General features: G+C 45.3%; 1 protein-coding gene across 1 annotated transcript in view; it reads left to right on the top strand.

Moving 5' to 3' along the window:
* Nucleotides 1–20,000, top strand: part of tenm2a (teneurin transmembrane protein 2a) — a gene marked incomplete at both ends in the record, with an annotated part of 398,840 nt that overhangs the window by 340,978 nt on the left and 37,862 nt on the right. The window contains 6 exon segments of the mRNA XM_080746746.1: nucleotides 8,101–8,247; nucleotides 8,866–9,076; nucleotides 9,846–9,965; nucleotides 11,235–11,496; nucleotides 14,455–14,722; nucleotides 19,853–19,996. Of these exon segments, the coding sequence (XP_080602872.1) occupies nucleotides 8,101–8,247; nucleotides 8,866–9,076; nucleotides 9,846–9,965; nucleotides 11,235–11,496; nucleotides 14,455–14,722; nucleotides 19,853–19,996 (1,152 nt within the window).

Here is a 20,000-nt window from a genome sequence, read left to right as displayed (position 1 = left end):
GTTACACACCTTTTAAGGGGTCATTTGGAACCCCCCAACTGGACCACACTTTGAGACCCACTGGTGTAACAGTGTTTCCAGTGCACTCTGACTCTGTTTGACCAGAATGGAACAGAGCCTTCATTAGTATCATTGGTAACACCTGTGAAGGAAGTGAGAAAAGACCCCAATTCTCTCCAAAATGGCTGCCACAAGGAGTGGAATCGGAGCGGGTCGTTGCCAAAGTTCACAGCCCTCGCGGCTTTGGAGCTTTTGTTTGCATGGGTAAAGGTACAGTTTCATGACAGTATACACTTCACTGTTACAAGGTCAACTAAAAAAGCTTTTGTGCTTGTTCTGTTTCAGTTGGGGTCCTTTTTTACTCCTTTAACATGAATGACAGACAAATAAAACACATCACTATGTAGAAAAATAAGAAGAAGAAAACAAAAACGGACGTGAAACACAATGCAAAATAAATGGTATTCGGTGCGGATAGGCTTTGTTTTCTTTTACCAGTTTCGAGTGTGCGTTTGTATTTGCATAAGAAGTGTTTAATTTTTTTTATTGAGTGTAACGAAAATAGAGTTTTTAAGTGTAGCGAAATTTTCATAAAATACCAAAGAAGTGTTTCATGTTGTATTTACACCACTACTGTGCTGTCTGCGGAGATGCCCCTGAAAGAAAAGGTCTCCCTTCGCCTCCCTTCTGCATCGCGTAGTGACTGGGGGGGGGGGGGGGCGTGAACTTTGGCAACAACCCGCTCCGATTCCACTCCCTCCTAGCTGTGGTATCGGCAGTACTGAGGGGTCATGCTGTGTGCGTGTGCGCGTACGTGTGCAGTCCTTTCCATTATTTCCAGAGGGGAATTGATACACAAACACAGTACTATTAGTAATACTATTAGTCAGTGGTGGAATGTAACAACGGTAAAGTGTGTTTGCTCATACCATACTTAATTAAATACAATGTAAAGGTATTTTACTTGAGTATTTCCATTTCATGCTGCATTATACTTCTACTGCACTAGGTACATAGACTATTGTACTTTTTTTTTACATGCATACTGTAAGTAAGCCTTGCCATGAGGCCCATATGGCAGGAGCCTATCTGTCTGTAGCGTGAGGCAGCTTGATGTTCAAGTACACCCTCTGGACATGGCGCTAGTATGTCGCAGGGACTTACCCTTGATGCTGAGTGCCAAGCAGGGAGGCACTGGGTCCCATTTTTCAGAGTCTCCCAGTGGCGTCAGTTCAGAAAAAGCTAAGGTAATGGCAACATGACTGGTGTCTCTTTAGTCTTTAGTAAGGTTGCCATACCTTAGCAACAGGCATGATGAATTTATTTGTTTCTCTGTAGCCAAGGTATGGCAGCTGCCATACCTTGCCATACCCAATTGCCGCCTCTGGAGTCTCTGGATGTACATTTATTCCACGGCCTTGGATACTAGTTTCTTTATATTATCAAATTATAAATGAACTTCATCATAATGAAATCCTGAACAATTTGTAGAGGTTAAGCTACCCTGTAGCACTTTACTTTGTAAAGTAATGAAAATGTCCTCCAGCTTTACCAGCTGCAACATTAAAGTGATGATGAACACATTAACAATCAATTAATATAGTCAAATAACATATTATATGAGCAATTAAAATTGCAATTATATTGCAATTATAACGCTTTATATACCCGTCCTTTAAGTAAAGTCCTACCAAATAGCGTTACACTTTGGTTTTGCTACATGAGTGAAAGATGTGAGAACTTCCACCACTGCTCATAGCTCTACTAAGGTATTCTGCTCATGCATCGTGTGAAGCCGGCGGCTCCACGCAAGAAGAAAATGATGAGAGCCCCAAAGTACTTTTGGGAGGTAATTGGTGAATTTCATAGGCCACTGATGCAAAGCTTTAATGTTGTGTCAAAGACGGGAGCCGCTAACTGTGTGTTTACATTTGGGTATTTGTGTGACAACACTCTATGGTGGCTAATGAATCCCTGTGTGCGTGCAGTCGGTGCGTCAGTGTCTGCGTGCGTGCGTGCGTGCGTGCGTGCGTGCGTGCGTGCGTGCGTGCGTGCGTGCGTGCGTGCGTGAGTGTGGCGTGCGTGTTGCGCATGCATGTGCATGAGTCAGACAACCATATACCCACTTCTACATTTTCCAATTTTGTTTGGCCATCAAAAGCCATCCTCATCAGAGCGGTGTTGTTTTTGTCGACTAAAACTATGACGAAATTTTTTTGTTGACTGCGTTTTTTTCACTGACGAAAACTAAATGAAAACTAAATAAAAACTAAGCTGTGATGACTTAATCTAAGATTAAATATATTGACAATTTCGTCAACAAAATAAAAAACTAGACTAAAACGTTAGAACTAAAACGGGAGGGACTAGTGGAGAAGAGAGTCATTTTATATGTTTGGTTGCTCAAAAAGCAGATCTACAAGCTAGCGACACTGCTAGCGCTGCGACACGTTGTGAGCTTGTAGATCTGCTATTTTCTTCAGAACACAACCAAGTGTAGAATCAGTCATTACGATGCCATCTAGGCCTGCCAAAATGCATTTCAGTTGACCAAATCAACTATAGATTTAGTCGCCTAAAATCGTATGATATTTAGTCGACTAAAATTAGACTAAAACTAATACTTTTCAGTAAATTACGACTAAAACTAAATAACATTTTATTCAAAAGACTATGACTAAAACTAAATCAAAATTTGCTGTAAAAAAACAACACTGCATCAGAGATATCATTTAAAAGCAGCTCAGAGCACATAAGATAACGTGAAGAGACTCCACGTTGGTGCGCTCAAAGAACATAAGACCCCTCTGGGTCTGCCCGCGGGCTCTACTTCTCCGCGCGCCACTACCAGCACATGGTTTAATAGATATAGCCCCCCCGGACTTAACATCGGGGATTGGTCGACGGCACGGATCCCCTGAGCACCGTTGAGTGTCCTCTCACCCAGCCCGGGCTTAATGGAACAGCTCTCATTGTTTTATGAAGAGCTGCAGGGATAAAACAGGAGATTGAGTGATGGGAAGTGGGAGGGAGGGTGCAGACCAAGAAGAGATATGTGGAATAACCCATTTATGCCAAGAATTATTTAATGCTTTAACTATTGTAAAATAGCAGATTTACAAGCTCACAGCGCAGCACTGCTATTTTTGAAACATCTAGATTTTCTTTGCAAATCTTTGAATATATCTTTTTAAAAGCAAACATGTAACTCAAATATTTGCTTCTCCCCCGATCTCAAAACATATTTTGAGGTGAGGGTCCGCAGCCAAATACATGTAATTTTGGGGGTCCTTGACAAGACAAAGTTTGAGAACCACTGATTTAGAAGTCAGGGTCAAAAAATATTCAAAGACTTCACTATTTTTTTAATAGTTAAAGCATAAGAGAATGGTTAAAGTGGTTCACATCTAAAGTGACACAGATTTGTGTTCAGGTCTACTTGGAATAAAGAGAGAGAGCGATGGGACGGAGCAAAAAAGGACAGACAGCGAGCGAGAGTGGAGTTGACGCGCGGAGAAAAGCAATTATCATAATTTCCCAGGTATAGCCTGTTGGACGTGGCGCTATCTGTTTCTATCCACGCACAGTGGTCTCTCGGATTTATTGCGCTGACCTTTACTTTATGACCTTTAGAAGGCGGCTGGGATTCTCAGGGAGCGGCTGTACTGTTTTTCAGAACAATGTCTTGGACTTTCTTTCTTTTTCACACTCTGTTCTTGGTCTCCCAATGCTATGCTCTCTCCTCCCTCTCCTTCGTTATCTCCCTCTTTCTCTCTCTCTCGCCCGCGCGCTCGCCACGCACGAGTGTGTGTCTGCTGACCCATAACCCAAGGCAATTTCTACTCCTTTTTTTGAGGGGATTTCGTTAGAGTCACAGCACATTAGTGGGCAGGGAGGACTTAATAGTTTCTGAAATCCCTCTTCATTCTAGTTAGTAAGGGCTGGGAGAATCGACTGGGGCTCTGCACTAAAGAGGGGAGACGCCTCGCGTCAGAGCCTACCCAAGCAAGCCGATCAATGGCAGCTATGGATTATCCTGTCCAGACACTTCATAAGTATTTGGCTGCTTTAAATGGCAACTCCATTTAACAAGCAATCACTGCTAACTACCTTTGTTCGCGAGAGCTCAATACTTGGGGACAATCAAGCCCCGGCCTGGCTGTTAATGCTGCATTATGAACTGTCCCCTGATGCAGAAAATGGCATTAATTAAAGATAAAAACCCTCTGATTTGATTCCTCGCGTCGGGGCCTGTATAGTGGTTAAGCTTCTCTACCTCTCCTGCGCCAGCGCCGCTCTCTGCACTTCAAACACACTAAAACCCCCCAGTGTTAATATGTCCATTTGTTACCATGGGTTCATGGGTTGCGTTTGCACGCAACATTCACTGTCGGTCGAAAACCTCATATGTCCAAAGTAGGGATGGGATGATATGAAAATGAAATATACTAAGAAATCACGATTTACGATATTATCCTGATAATCAAAATATCCCCAACATCCTTTATCCTGGGGCGGAACGTGCGCCAAAAAATTGCAGATCTACAAGCTATTTTTTGGCAAAGAGATTTGGTAGAGAGTGAAAAAAGTATGTACATTGTAAGTACGTTTTACCAATAGAGAGTTTAAATGGTACCGGATATGCAGCTTGGCAAACAAAAGGTGAATTGATCCCAGTGCATGACGGAGGACGATTTCACGATAAATTAAATCTCCACGAATCACGATACGATTATCGTTTATCACGATAACGATAATATTGCTTATCGTCCCATCCCTAGTCCAAAGTTGTTCATTTTCAGAATTCAAGACCTACTGCACAAGCTTGTTGGTCTGCTATTTTTGATATTTTTCACTCTGTAGAACATTTATTTACGATAAAACACAAACACGTCGTACAATATGGAGAGGTTTCTGCCTGACCGCGTCGATGTGTTAAATTACCACTTTTTGCAGTGCAGCTCGAATGAGAAGGCCAACAGCCTCTCTATTTCTTTACAAAGTCCTTCGCTGACATTCCACGGTCGCGGTGTCGTTGGGACATATGATGATGAAACGGCAATCGGAGAGAAATGCCTGTTAATTTAACCGCCGCCTCGGTTGAGATTGCACAATTTGTATTCATAATGCGCAGCTTTATTGATGCAGCGATTTGTTAGAGGGCAAAACTCATACAGTGCGACTTGAGTGAAAATATGTTCATTAATCCACGGAGCAGGTCTCAATGAGAACCATTTCATATTCATAATCTATTACTTATTGGTTATTCTGTCCTGCTGACTCCAGACTGCCACTGAGTAGGAAATGTCAGGTCATATCTCCGGGGTGCTTCATTCTGTGCGTGTGTGCGTGCGTACGTGCGTGCGTGCGTTCGTGCGTGCGTGCGTGCGTGCGTGCGTGTGTGTGTTGTACATGTGTATTTGTTTGCCTGTGTATGGGCGTGCCTGCTTGTGTCTGTGTGTGTGTGTGTGTGTGTGTGTGTGTACACATGTGGATGTGCTTGCCTGTGTGTGTGTGTGTGTGTGTGTGTGTGTGTGTGTGTGTGTGTGTGTGTGTGTGAGCGAGCGTGAGTGCGTGCATGCGTGCCTGTGTGTGAGTGTGCCTGCTTGTGTGTCTTTGTGTGTGTGTACACATGTGGATGTGTTTGCCTGTGTGTGTATGCCTGCTAGTGTGTGTGTGTGTGTGTGTGTGTGTGTGTGTGTGTGTGTGTGTGTGTGTGTGTGTGTGTGTGTGTGTGTGTGTGTGTGTGTGTGTGTGTGAGTGTGTGTGTGTGTGTGTGTGTGTGTGAGCTTGCTTGCGTGCATGCCTGTGTGTGTACATATGCATATTTCCAATTTTCCATGTTTATGCTCACTCACTCACTCTCGCACGCACACACACAGTGCAGGGCGTGTGTGTGTGTCTTCTTTATCCATTCTGCAGACGTGCGTCTCGTTACATCAGTCAGCCTGGTCTCTGGTGGGCAGAGCTTAGACCAACGTCTATAATCTGCCTCCTTCATTCTCCGCTGAGGAAATCTTTGTCACCAGATTGTTGTGGCCTTTCTGTTGCAGCTAGAGAAACTCTGTCATTGTTTGTGTCACCATAGCAACCCCCATCATCATCATCATCATCATCCTCACCCTGACTGATTAACCGTGGCTGACTCACAGGCTCACATCAGACCAGTAGTTGTCAACTGCAGTCGACAAAAGTCAGTGTGGGTTTGCAGTTTATAATGAAGCTGGCTGGTAGCACGGTGGCAAATGACCTCCATCGCAAACATTTTGAAGCCTTTTTGATAAGCTTCCGCGGTGATATTAAAGTTCCAATGTCCCGAGGACATTGTGAGCAAAACAAAGATGAAAGGACATTATATTTAGATTCATTTGTGTTTGCCCTTTAGCTACTTTTATTTTACAAAGAGAATCTCGCAGAATCTCAAAAGACACGGCAACACAGAACATAAAGTTGAATCAAAAGGAGACTTAAAAACAAACCACAAGTTACGGTACATAAAAAAAAAAACGTGTTCAGTAAAAGGACGCTCAGTGGTCATTTAAGTGTCCATGGGACTTAAGGTAGAAAATGCTGCTAGGTTTAGGAATTGGTAGAGAACAGAAACACGTTGCAAAATTTGCAAAATTCGATTTGGCACATTTTGAAATCTATAGGACGCCTAGACCTAAAGACCTAGTGAAATCAAAAATATGTTTTTCACACTTTAAGAGCATATCTGTAGTGATAATATGGCCATACCTAACCCGACATCTCATACCCTATGAACACAAAATGTATTCTGTAGCTGCTGCCTTGTCAGTCTATAAGAGCGATGCCGTGACACTGAGCGCCGTTCGTCAGCGCACCTGTCTTTACATATTAATGTCTTAGTTAAGTTATGCGTTATGAGTTATGGCCCGCCTACTTTTTGACCGTCAAATCACATTCCCTCCAGCGTTATATCCATCCTTTCTGGACCGTTTCACTATAGGAACTGCGTCACCATAAGGAAGTGTAGCATGTGGAGAACTTCCGTTGCAGTCCGTCTTTAAGTGCGGTCCATACTCCTTCCCACGTCCAAACCTTTCCTCGGAAAGGTCGATTTCCCAACTCTCCGAAGTCAGGAAAGCCTGTCTGAGAATAGCTGCGTTGCAATCAGCTATTTCCACTGCTTTTGTGCGACGCTCTTGTATGATGAAGTAGGACATACATTTACAAAAATAAAATAAAGAAAAACTCACAAAAAGTATGAAAATGTAGAAACAAGGTTTCTGCCTGACAGTAAGGATGTACTGTATGCTTCCAGGTCACTGTCAGCTAACTGCCAGGTCACTTTTGAGCCTTGCGATATTAGTTCAAGACAAACCTTTCCCCCAGGGCCTTAAATATTGGCTTTTTGCATGACCTGGAATGAACATTCATATATTTATAAACCGCTACCACACACACACACACACACACACACACACACACACACACACACACACACACACACACACACACACACACACACACACACACACACACGCACACAAACACGCACAGCCAGATACTCTCTCACTTTCACACTCAGTCGAACTTAATCTCATTCTCTCATGAGACAGCATTACTCTCAGGCCATCAGAATCCCATTAGCTACACTGAATCATAAGTAAGAGAGAGAGAGAGAGGGAGAGGGGGAGAGAGAGAGAGAGAGAGAGGGAGAGAGAGAGAGAGAGGGAGAGTGATGATGGGGTGGGCTCTATCAAGTAAGTGAATACCAAGCGATCCATTCACCTCTCCCCCTGCACACAGACGTTAGCGTTAGCCGCTATAACCCCGAGGCATATAGACATACAGGAGCCAATGTGTACATGAAGACCGACCCACACAATTAAATTGATTCTTCAACAATCAATACTTACACTATATAGCGCCGCGTGCAGTTATTAAATCGACTCAGACTTATAGGTCTGCGCTGCAGTAAGTGTGTGTGCATGTGATGATGCAACAAACAAGCATCAATCTTTCTCTCCTCTCCTCTCCTCTCCTCTCCTCTCCTCTCCTCTCCTCTCCTCTCCTCTCCTCTCCTCTCCTCTCCTCTCCTCTCCTCTCCTCTCCTCCCCTCCCCTCCCCTCCCAGACGGCTGTCCTAACCTGTGCAATGGGAACGGCCAGTGCATGATGGGACAGCAGAGCTGGCACTGTGAGTGCCAGACGGGCTGGAGGGGAGCGGGCTGCAGCGTCGCCATGGAGACCTCCTGCGCCGACAACAAGGACAACGAAGGAGGTGACATTATGGGATGGAGCTCAACTCTGAGTCTCAGAGCAGGGGTTCTCACCCTTCTCAGGCCGAAACCCCCAAAATAATCATATTTTAACTGGGGACAGGCACTAAGAGTTGAGGCATTACATTTTGTGTAACACAGTTCTATTGTGAATAATGGCAGATCTACATGCTCACAACGCCTCGCGTTGCGAGCATGTAGATCTGCTATTTTCACAATTTCTGCCTCTTGACAATTTGGCCAATGTTTAATTTGTGATTTTAGAGGTATTAAAAAGTCCTTAAATTGTCACTTTAGTAATGTGCATAAACCCTTTATACGCTTAAACTTTATGTTGGTTTGTTTACTGTTGAGAGAGAAAACAATGTTGCACATTAAGTTAATCATCTGGGGACCCCTCAAAATAATATGGTGACCCTCCCTGGGGGTCCCGACCCACAGGTTGAGAACCACTGTCTTAGAGAAGCATCAGGGTGTCATCACAAAGGAGTTAGAAAGAAAGAAAGTCTGTAGTTCTAAGTGCGACAGGGAGTTTATTCCACAGTTTGGGAGCCAAGAGGGGAAATTGTCTAGGACGAGTGGATTTTTTGTGGATTTTAACCTTCTTCTCCTCCTCTCAGACGGCCTGACAGACTGCATGGACCCAGACTGCTGCATCCAGAGTCCCTGTCAGAACAGCCCCCTGTGCCGGGGGTCCAGGGACCCCCTGCAGGTCATCCAGCAGAGCCCCATGGTCCAGGCGCGCGTCCGCTCCTTCTACGACCGCGTGAAGATGCTGGTGGGACGGGACAGCACGCACATCATCCCCGGAGACAACCCCTTCAACTCCAGGTACGATGGGAAGGCGCACACACGTATGCAGTCAAGAACCAAACCAAGATAAATATGAATAAAACTGGACAGATGCAATTCTGGGAAATTGCAAGTCACACTTGCAAATTAATTCCGTCATTGTCCCTTTTATGCCCATATATGGAGAAGGCAGAGTGCAGTAACTATGTTTTCGGACACACCAACTTATTTGTGTCGCCCAAAGGTCAGATTAGCCTTCATGATATTTGGGGATGAACAATTACAGTTCAAGAACAGATATACAATCAGTGTAATATCACTTGTATGCCTATATCTCATTTGGCTAGCCAGTTGTAACACTTTTAAACCAATTTTTTAGTGACATTCTTGTACGTAGTTACTGCACTCTGCCTTTGTAGGGCAGTAATAGTATTATAGTCACACTACACAGCAATCAAATCAAATGAGATGTTGGCCCAAGATATCGGCACTGGATTTCTGAGGGAGTGAATGAGTGAACGCGTACAATCCATCAATCAATAAATACAAATGTACAGCAAAGTGAGCAAATCTACTAGACGCCCGAGTCCGTAATTAGTGCTAATTGATGAATGGTGAAGGATGCGAGTGATAAATACATAGACAGATCAGATGATTGAAAGACGGAGAGATTAATCGGTTTGGCTGATGGATGGATGAAGAAAAAAAAGATCACAGCTTGATGAATCTCTCTCTCTGTCTCTGTTTCCTACCCTCTGTCTCTCTTTCTTCATCCTCTGTCTCCATATTTCTTTTTGTCTTCTTTCAGTTTGGCAGCTCTCATCAGGGGTCAGGTGTTGACTACAGATGGAACTCCTCTGGTCGGAGTCAACGTGTCCTTTGTTAATTACCCTCACTACGGCTACACGCTGACGCGACAGGATGGAACGTACGTACCCCGGCTGTAACCACACTAAATAGATGCTATCGAGGGTATGTGCATGCATAAAGTGAATGGCATATCGAGTGGAAAAGTGAGTGGCAAAATGAGTTTAACGTCATTTAATGTAGTTTAATGCAATCAGATACAGTAGGATTTTTCTGTTTGGATGTATGGGCTGTCAAGGCCAGAAAGTAGTTTTTCCCACTCAGTAGGCGTTCCCGCATAACTTCCTGGTATGATGATGAAGGCAACATCATACCATCATTACTCGCATACCCTCTATAAGACTATATCAGTGGTTCTCAAACTTTTAAAATTTGAAGGTCTCCCCTTAACTTTGACAGTGTACACATTAACGGGTCCATTTGGTTCCATTTGTACACTGTCAAAGTTACAGACTTGTAAGGGTCAATTTAGACCCCCATAAAGGAACCTAGAGAGTCCCTGAAATCCACTTTGAGAACCATTGTGATATATTATATAGTAATTATAACAAAATAAATTAATTTGCTTTCACTGTATGCCTTTCGGTATATAAGAAGTAGCTCAATGGTGTGTGTGTGTGTGTGTGTGTGTGTGTGTGTGTGTGTGTGTGTGTGTGTGTGTGTGTGTGTGTGTGTGTGTGTGTGTGTGTGTGTGTGTGTGTGTGTGTGTGTGTGTGTGTGTGTGTGTGTGTGTGTGTGTGTGTACAAAACAAAATAATCAAATAAAACTATGTTGATAATCATACTAGAAGACAAGTGGTAATTAAAGAAGGGGAGAGAAAGAGAGAGAAAGAAAGTGGGAGCCAACTGCTTCACAGTTTTAGGGCAGCTTACATTAATGATATCGGGATATAATATTCCACTTCAGTGAACTGAAACGTTTAACTTGCTGTGCATCGCACAGCAATCCTCAGTGTTGATTTATCTCACAGAGTGTAAGAAAATGTGTACACTCTCAGGCTGAATTCACATATTTGAGGCACTTGCTTTATGCTTTACCTGGGGGGAGGCGGGGGGTAAAGCACCGTCCAATTCATTCCCTATGGAAGTCACATGTTTTGACGAGGCAAGCTTGCTCTACGCTTTACTTAAGGCTTTCCTTAAAGGAGTAGTTCACCCCCAAAATGACTTTTTTTTCTATTGATTAGTCACGCCATGGAGACTTGAGTTCAATAATATTTTTAGTTTTTGTTCAATAATTCTTGGCTTAAATGGGTCAAGTAAAAGTACTGAGTTACTGCCTCTCACCATCATCTTCCCCCGCTCGAACCCTCATCCTCCTCTTCTCCAGGTTTGACCTGCTGGCCAACGGAGGAGCCTCGCTGACCCTGCGCTTTGAGCGTGCTCCCTTCCTGAGCCAGGAGCGCACCGTGTGGCTGCCGTGGAGCCAGTTCTACGCCATGGACACCCTGGTGATGAAGACGGAGGAGAACACCATCCCCGGCTGTGACCTGAGCGGCTTCATCCGACCCGACCCGCTGGTCATCGCCTCGCCGCTCTCCTCCTTCTTCAGCTCCAAGCCCGGAGAGAAACCCATCGTTCCTGAGACACAGGTGCTACACCAGGCCCTGCTCTGATCTGCTGCTCTCTCCCTTCCTTTCTTTCTTTCTTTCTTTCTTTCTTTCTTTCTTTCTTTCTTTTTCTTTAAATTTTTATCCCACGATTTTGTAACCCATTTTTGAAGCGGTGAAAGCGGTGAGGATTCCCATAGATTCTCAAGGAGTGGCTTTGTCTGTCCCGTACATGTCCCGTGCATGCAGAATTGAGGATTGGTCAAGCTTCACATGACAATTTGGCCCTCCAGACAAAATCATTCATTCATTCAGAATTCATAAAAAATATAGAACTAAAGCACATAGAAAGTAGGCCTGTCCTCTAAAAATCGACGAATCGACGCGTCGTTTTAAGCCCCGCGAATCGACGCCAATTGTTTGAGTCGAGGCGAAAATATATATATTTTTTATATCACCAGTTAGCCTACAACTGCGGTGCACTGCTGGACTGGTGTCATGTACTTCCAATGAGAAGTAGCAATTGGCGAACAGTTATTTATTGTCTCGCACCAGCGTAGGGGTGAAAGTGAGGCAGAACGGTTCAGAACCGCCGCTTGGTTAAAACATTCGGAGCCGGGACGGTGTTCCGTTAAGAGGAGGAAGCACGCTGTCAAAATCCCATATTAAATAACCTCCTGCCACAGCACAAACGCACGTCCACGAAGTAAACAATCTTCTAAAGTCAAATGAACATACACAAGTGTAGGCTACAAGTTACATTTTCTAATTAAAGTGCTTCTGAATTGTTCCAGTGTTGTAATCCATGATGAATGATTGTGTTTTGCTGTGTTTGCGTCCATGACATGTCCACACTGCTGGCTCTAGCGGGAGCTATGCCTCCTCCTGTTTATGATCCGTTTCTGAAATGAATCCGTTCTCGACACTGACTCATTACTCTGTCAGTGCTCTGTGTCCCGCGACTGCGGACTGGATCCCATCGTTCATTTAAAAGAGCCGTTCAAGAGAGCGGAATCGTTCGCGAATGTCTCATCTATACTGCACGCTGACGAGAGACGGGGCAGAGTTGAAACAGCGGAGATGTTTTATTTGTTTTAACGGTGTGTTATAACTCTATGGTTGTACACTGCTATGCAGATAACATTTGTGCTCGCGCACCGATATCACCGAAAACACAGTGTATTCAATTCATCTCTTAATGTATTATGTTGACGTGGTTTAAAGCAACACTTTTTCTTTTTCTTTTTTTTTTATACAAAGTAGACTATAAAACGATTCGTCGACGCGTCGGATTAACCCCCGCGACTCGAATCGACTTCATAAATCCTGAGTCGAGGACAGCCCTAATAGAAAGTATAGTCCTAGAACACAGAATTTATAGATCTAGAACACAGATTTCATAGCTCTAGAACACAGAATAAAAATTCACCGCTTCACTTCGAACCGAGGTTTGATTTTTCACCTCGGTGTCAATTATCTAATGTAATCCTGGGTGCTACACTCCCTCTGCCAACCTGGGGAGACAACGGACTGATCTCATGCTTCCTTCTATGCATGTCCAAGTTGCTTCTTTTCACCTGACAGTTGGACGTAGCACGTGGAAGGAACAGGAACACGTTATTCCAACCAGTTCCTTTTCCCTCCATCAGGCGCCCCGGCTGGCAAGGGGGAGGCAGTTTAGAGACCAGGATTACTGCATGTTCTTTGTGAGGGAACCTACCCTAGGAGACACGGGGAGAACATGCAAACTGTACACTGAGTTTTTGAGCGGTGGTAAACCGCTCCTAAGAGTGGCTTTTCCTCAGCGTTTTGCCATAGCAAAACGTGTGTGTGTAGCATACCCTTACATCCTAGTCTGAAGACGTTATGCTAGCACGACCACCGCTCACTTCACATTGGGTGTGATTTTTTCTTATTTTCAGAAAGCATTTATTCTACTATAGTTTTTGTGTTCGTGTTTTCGTGCAGCACTCTGGTAACCTTTGCGTTTGTAAAAAGCGCTATATAAATAAAGTGGATTGGATTGGATTCGTTTTCCTTTTTTTTTGTCACACGTTAATTTTGAATTCATATTCTTTCTGTTCTCCCTCCTTCTCTCTCATGTTCCGTCCTTGAACTGTCATTAGAGCCGTGACCATGAATCTCTCTCCTCTTTCTACCTGGTTGATTTAGAAAATCTTATGGTATCCTTTTTTCTCTTGTACCTGCTTAAAGGACAACTTCACTACTTTTCAAACCATCTTCATATAACTGGTCTTCACTAATGTTCATGATAAAATAGCAAAATCTAAAGATCTACTTGGTCTGTGTTTCATAGGAGGGCTGTGGGCAGTTCAGAAATCCATCTACCAGTGACATCACAGATGGGGAATCCAAGCTAATAGAAACTGTAGGCTTTCTATTCCTGAAAAGTTACAATGTTATAATGGAAGCCACTGTCACAATAATACAAATGTAAATATATATTTTTTTAAAACGAAATCTTAACGATGATGTCACTGGCAGATGGGTTTCTGAACTGCCCACATCCCTCCGACTTTCCGACGTGCAGCTTTCCGAACTCTAATTCGGGGTAATGCTTTTCGGAAGATACGAGTGATATCATTTTGTAGTTGAAACGGACTTTTCCGACGAAAAGTTTGGTGGTCGGAGACAGTATGGACATAGCCTGGTTAATAAACCAGACTGCACAACACCACCCCCTGTTGGTAGTGGTATATCCGACACGCAGTGAGGAATTGGTATGAGCAACGCCAGGCTAGTATGGACAGGCCTTTAAGTTAAGGCATAAGAGCTGCTACTTAAGACAATCAAAATAGAGCCCTAGAGACTGTGTGAGCCCTGAAATGACGTCAGCGGCGTTCAAAGGAGTTAAACGGATCTCAGGATACTTTGTTTTATTAAAGTGTTATTATTTAAATTTGTAATTCTCTCTCCTCTAATCCCCACGCTAATCCCTCTCTCTCTCTCCCTCTCATCTCCTGGCCATTGTCTTTCCAGGTGCTGCACGAGCAGATCGAGGTGCCGGGGACGAGCCTCAAGCTGTGCTACCTAAGCTCCCGGGCGCAGGGCTACCGCTCGCTGCTGAAGGTCACCATGACCCCGGCCGTCTTCTCCATGGGCCTGCTCAAAGTGCACCTGATGGTGGCGGTGGAGGGACACCTCTTCCAGAAGTGGTTCCACGCCTCGCCCAACCTGGCCTACACCTACATCTGGGACAAGACCGACGCCTATGGGCAGAGGGTGTACGGCCTGTCGGAGGCAGTGGGTGAGCAGAGGCGTCATTTCAGAAAGAAATATGTTACCACAAGGGTCTTCGACGTTCTCAGGCCAAGGACCCCTTATCAAGGACCAAGGACCCCCCCCCCCCCCTCATCATTTGACAGCATAATCAGTGTATTTTGGATTCATGTCAATTTGTGTTTTCAGATATTTAATCACTTGAACCGTCAATATGTATATAAACTTGACCTTTCACTCTGTACTTAGTCTGCTCTTTTTCCCCTCTACACTAAACTGCTTTGCCTAAAATAGCCGATCTACAAGCTCACAACGCCTCGCAGCTTTAGCCAAAAATAGCAGATCTGCAAGCTCTCAATGCCTCGCAGCATGAGGTGTTGAGAGCTTGTAGATCGTCTATTTTTGGCAAATAAGGTTTGTACCGACCAAGTACAGAGTGATAGGTCAAGTTTACAAAATATCGACGATTTAAGTGGTTAAATGTCTGAAAATACACACATTAACATGAATCCAACTGATGACAGTGTTGTCAAACAAGTCTATGAATCTATCTATGAAATCGAGGAGAATCTGCTTCACACATTTATACAATATGTAGATGGGGTCCCAGCTTCATCTCTCTCTCTCAGCTAAGGGGTCCTTGGCCTGAAAACGTTAAAGACCCCTGCACAAGGGTATGGCAATTGCCAGTCGCTGATGCCCTGTGGGTGAGTGTGAGGGGAGGTAAAATAATACTGCGCTTCCCAGCTCCAGTCTCACTGAACTGGGAATCAGCTTTACCAGCGGGGAAGCACTGCACCGTGGCTGTGTGAAAGGAGACAGCGTCATACATAGGGATCTGGAGAGATGATGCAGCCTGTTCCACCCTCCCTCCGCAGCCACAGTTCCCCCCCCCGCCTGCTCTCCTGTCTGTCTTTCGTCAGGGCTTCATTCAGACAGCCGTAACGGGTGGTGAAAGGCTATTAGCCGCCAGGGTGAGTTAGCGGTTAGCTAACGGCGCGGCAGCCTCGGGGGCCAGCTGGACTCTGGGCGCCATAACGTAGCGTTCCGCTGTCACACGGTCTCTCACTGCTGCTGCTGTTAGAGAAATGCTGCTGTCAGCCTAGGACAGGGACACCATGGACATCTGGAAGACTGGAAAACAGAGCAAGAGCCCTATAAGCGTTCCAGCATGCCACCCAAAAAGGTTCTAAATGGAACCGTTTTGACGGTTCTTTATTAACACACCGGGTGATTATTCAAGATTTAATCGGCAGTTGCCATGGAAACCCGCCTTTTTACATTGTTTGGGAGCTCCAGGGAAAAAGTAATCTGTGTAAATGTAATCCGTGTATGTCCTATTTATTTTTCGCGGAATATTTCTGAAAAACGACAATCACAGGCATCAGTGGTTTTGTAACGGCCGGTAGTGAAGGCCGCGTTTTACTTGATTTAAAAGTTAGATTAGGAGATAAATGCACTTTTGTGCAGCAGCATAACACTGCTCTCTACGAGGGATCGGATTTCCCGGTCACTTGATACCCAGTTGCATTTTGGGAATTGGAGTGTTTCTCTTCACAGGCGGGTGCCTCGTACAGTAAACTTCAGCTTTACTGTAGATTACTGTACCACGTGTCGAGGGCACACGGAGACATCAGAGAGTTTGACGTGTTGGCACGTCATGGACCTCCTATGAGTTAAGAACTAGCTTTTTAGTTTTTTTTATTAAGCGTGGCCAATTATTTTTTACCCCGTTTTTCCTCACAATTTAGTCGTTATGCCAATTAATTCCTGGCACTGCTGCTGTACCCTACTGGGGTACCCGACCGGGAGGACCTGTCCTACTGCTGCTCACATTCAACGTTCCTCGCTGACAGCCGCTGCGCCCCCCCGGCCCGTGGGAGTCACTGGCAGTGCCTCCTCAGCGACAAAGATCACCCTCCCAGCCCCGCTTCCCTCCCTTGAACACGGCTAATTGAGCTCATGTTGATTATAGACGCCCGGCCAGCCATATGCACCGCAGAGAAATCGTGCATTTTTTCTTTCTCTTTTACAAGCCATATATATATATGTTACAGTATGTTCAAGAAACCAGTAAAAGTTGTCAAGGAGCACTCGTTTTGACGTTCACCACACACTAATCACCACCAGATGGCGACGTCAGCCACTGCTCTGCCATTCACCAGAGTGTATATAAGAGAGTTACGTCACGCTTTGAACTCGCCGCAGACCGGAAGTGTTTACTCTTTATTTACTAGCCTAGCCTAGCCTAGCCTAGCCTAGCCTAGCCATTAGCTCCATTGTAGTCACTTGGACAGGGCGTTTAACGTGCGCTTGCCCAGGCCTTACGGCCTGGGCATAAATATAACGATTGCATTCACCACGGCTTCGTAACTCGCGCGGCGCTCCGCCGGCCGCGCGGCCCTGGCCCGCTCTTCGCGGCCACTCGCGCCTGCGGCGCTCGGGGGCGAAGAGCAGGACCAAGGTCCGCTGGCCTTCGCGCCGCTTGGGGCTTCGTGGACCCAGGGGTGCCTCGTAACTCGTTTGTGCTTCGTGGATACAGGGGGGCTTCGGTAGCCGCTCGCAGTGTCGTGGACAATAGAGCGGCGCACCGCCTGGAGTACGTTGTTGTGGCGACCGCTTGCTCCGCCCCGTGCCGCACCACGAGTGCTCCGCGTCTCGAATGTGCTGTTTCTCTAATATACTATGACATATATATGTTACAGTATGTTCAAGAAACCAGTAAAAGTTGTCAAGGAGCACTCGTTTTGACGTTCACCACACACTAATCACCACCAGATGGCGACGTCAGCCACTGCTCTGCCATTCACCAGAGTGTATATAAGAGAGTTACGTCACGCTTTGAACTCGCCGCAGACCGGAAGTGTTTACTCTTTATTTACTAGCCTAGCCTAGCCTAGCCTAGCCTAGCCATTAGCTCCATTGTAGTCACTTGGACAGGGCGTTTAACGTGCGCTTGCCCAGGCCTTACGGCCTGGGCATAAATATAACGATTGCATTCACCACGGCTTCGTAACTCGCGCGGCGCTCCGCCGGCCGCGCGGCCCTGGCCCGCTCTTCGCGGCCACTCGCGCCTGCGGCGCTCGGGGGCGAAGAGCAGGACCAAGGTCCGCTGGCCTTCGCGCCGCTTGGGGCTTCGTGGACCCAGGGGGGCCTCGTAACTCGTTTGGGCTTCGTGGATACAGGGGGGCTTCGGTAGCCGCTCGCAGTGTCGTGGACAATAGAGCGGCGCACCGCCTGGAGTACGTTGTTGTGGCGACCGCTTGCTCCGCCCCGTGCCGCACCACGAGTGCTCCGCGTCTCGAATGTGCTGTTTCTCTAATATACTATGACATATATATATGTATATCGTCACTGTCGGGCAGAATCCTTGTAACTCCAAGTTTAAAATGTGTATGTTTTTTCGTAAAGTAAAGCCCTGCTTCATCATACAAGACCTTCGCACAAAAGTAGTGAAAACAGCAGCTGTACAAGCACAGTGTGCTTGTAGATCGGCTGTTTTCACTAGTTTAGTTCATTTTTTAAATGATAAATACGAAATGAACGGTTTTGGACATACAAGGTTTCCACCCGACAACGACGATATTATATACTGATAAAAGACATAGATTTATATATTTTTCTATTAAATTCTATCCTTTCTAACTTTGCCGTATGCAACGTTGGCGTTGACAAGATGCGTATGTGAGCATCTTTTTTAGCACCCCTCTGACGTCTGCTAACACACTAATGAAGTGTCTCCCGTTGTGGTCAGAACACGCGTCCGTGCACGAACACAGACACAGCCACCACACACGTGCTGAAGTACACGCGCACACACACACACACACACACACACACACATACATACACACACACACACACACACACACACACACACACACACACACACACACACACACACACACACACAGACACACACACACACAGACGCTCTCACAGTGGCACTGTGGCGGCCACTTAACACCTCATCACAGATCACACCCTCCCATGTATTCTTCCCGATCAGCGATACGTCAACACAATTACGTAATAGGGTTGTAAGACCACCCCCTTGTTAAAAGCGTGTTTCTATGACGACCAGGCTGTCCTGAAGGGTTAGAGGCCCAACGGCCAATCTGTCCCAATTATCAGGGTTTTTAATTGATTCAGCATGCAGGTTAGAAGTGATAGGTAGGTGTTGGCGCAGGTCTAGGGTTAGATGCTAACTAGCTGTTCCGTGTTTCACACATGACTTCCTGGTAATTCTAAATTTGTACCTGTTATGCTGCTTTGTCGCAGAGTTCAATTCCGTTGTTACACACACCTCAAGCAGTGCAGTTGAGAACATCAGACCAGAAGATCGAGTATATACAAGGTCAAAACTAATGGATTTTTGGGGGGAAATAAACCAAGTCTAAGAAGAATAAATTACGAGATGTCGCGTTCCTGCTTTCCACCATGGAGACTGAGGTGCGGTGCCTCCGGCAGTGGTGGAAAAAGTACTCACATTTTATACTTAATTAAAAAAGTAAAAGTCCGGAAGATTCAAAATGTACTTGAGTAAAAGTACAAAAGTATTGGTATCAAAATGGAATAAAGGAGTAGCTCACCCCTAAAATTACTTTTTTTCAAGACATGGAGACTTGAGTTCAATAATATTGTTTGTTATTTGTCGCATTCCTGAGACAAAAATGTTATTACAACAAATTTACCTCCATTGATTCCGGATGGGGATGGGGATTGAACTCAGGTCTCCATGGGGTGAGTAATCAATAGAAAGTTTTTCATTTTGGGGGTGAACTACTCTCCCACCCAAATGAGATTGGGGGTCTGTGGCTAAATACATATCATTTTGGGGGTCCTTGACATAGAAACATAGGTTTTCCAAAAAACCTTAGAAGGCTTTAGAAGACACGTGTAGAATTGGTTCAAAATATTCAAAAACATTTTCACGATTTTTCAAAAATAGCAGATCTACAAGCTCGCAGCGTGAGCGTGGCACTCGGTGCCACGCTGTGAGCTTGTAGATCTGCTATTTTTCAATAGTTAAAGCATAAAATAATGCGTTCCCGGGTCTAAATGGCTTAACAGTAAAGAGACGCGTGTAGGTCCTGCCTTCAACGTTTTGCATCTTCTGATAACGTTTCACCGTCTGTGTCGTGTGTCTGTATTGTAGTGTCCGTGGGTTATGAGTACGAGTCCTGTGCCAGCCTCATTCTATGGGAGAAGAGGACAGCCACGCTGCAAGGCTTTGAGCTGGAGCCCACTAACCTGGGAGGATGGTCACTGGACAAGCATCACATACTCAACACCCGCAGTGGTAT

This window comes from Nannobrachium achirus (genome assembly GCF_963921795.1).
Source record: "Nannobrachium achirus genome assembly, chromosome: 17".
Lineage (NCBI taxonomy): Eukaryota > Metazoa > Chordata > Actinopteri > Myctophiformes > Myctophidae > Nannobrachium > Nannobrachium achirus.
This window is presented reverse-complemented; position numbering and strand designations above follow the sequence as displayed.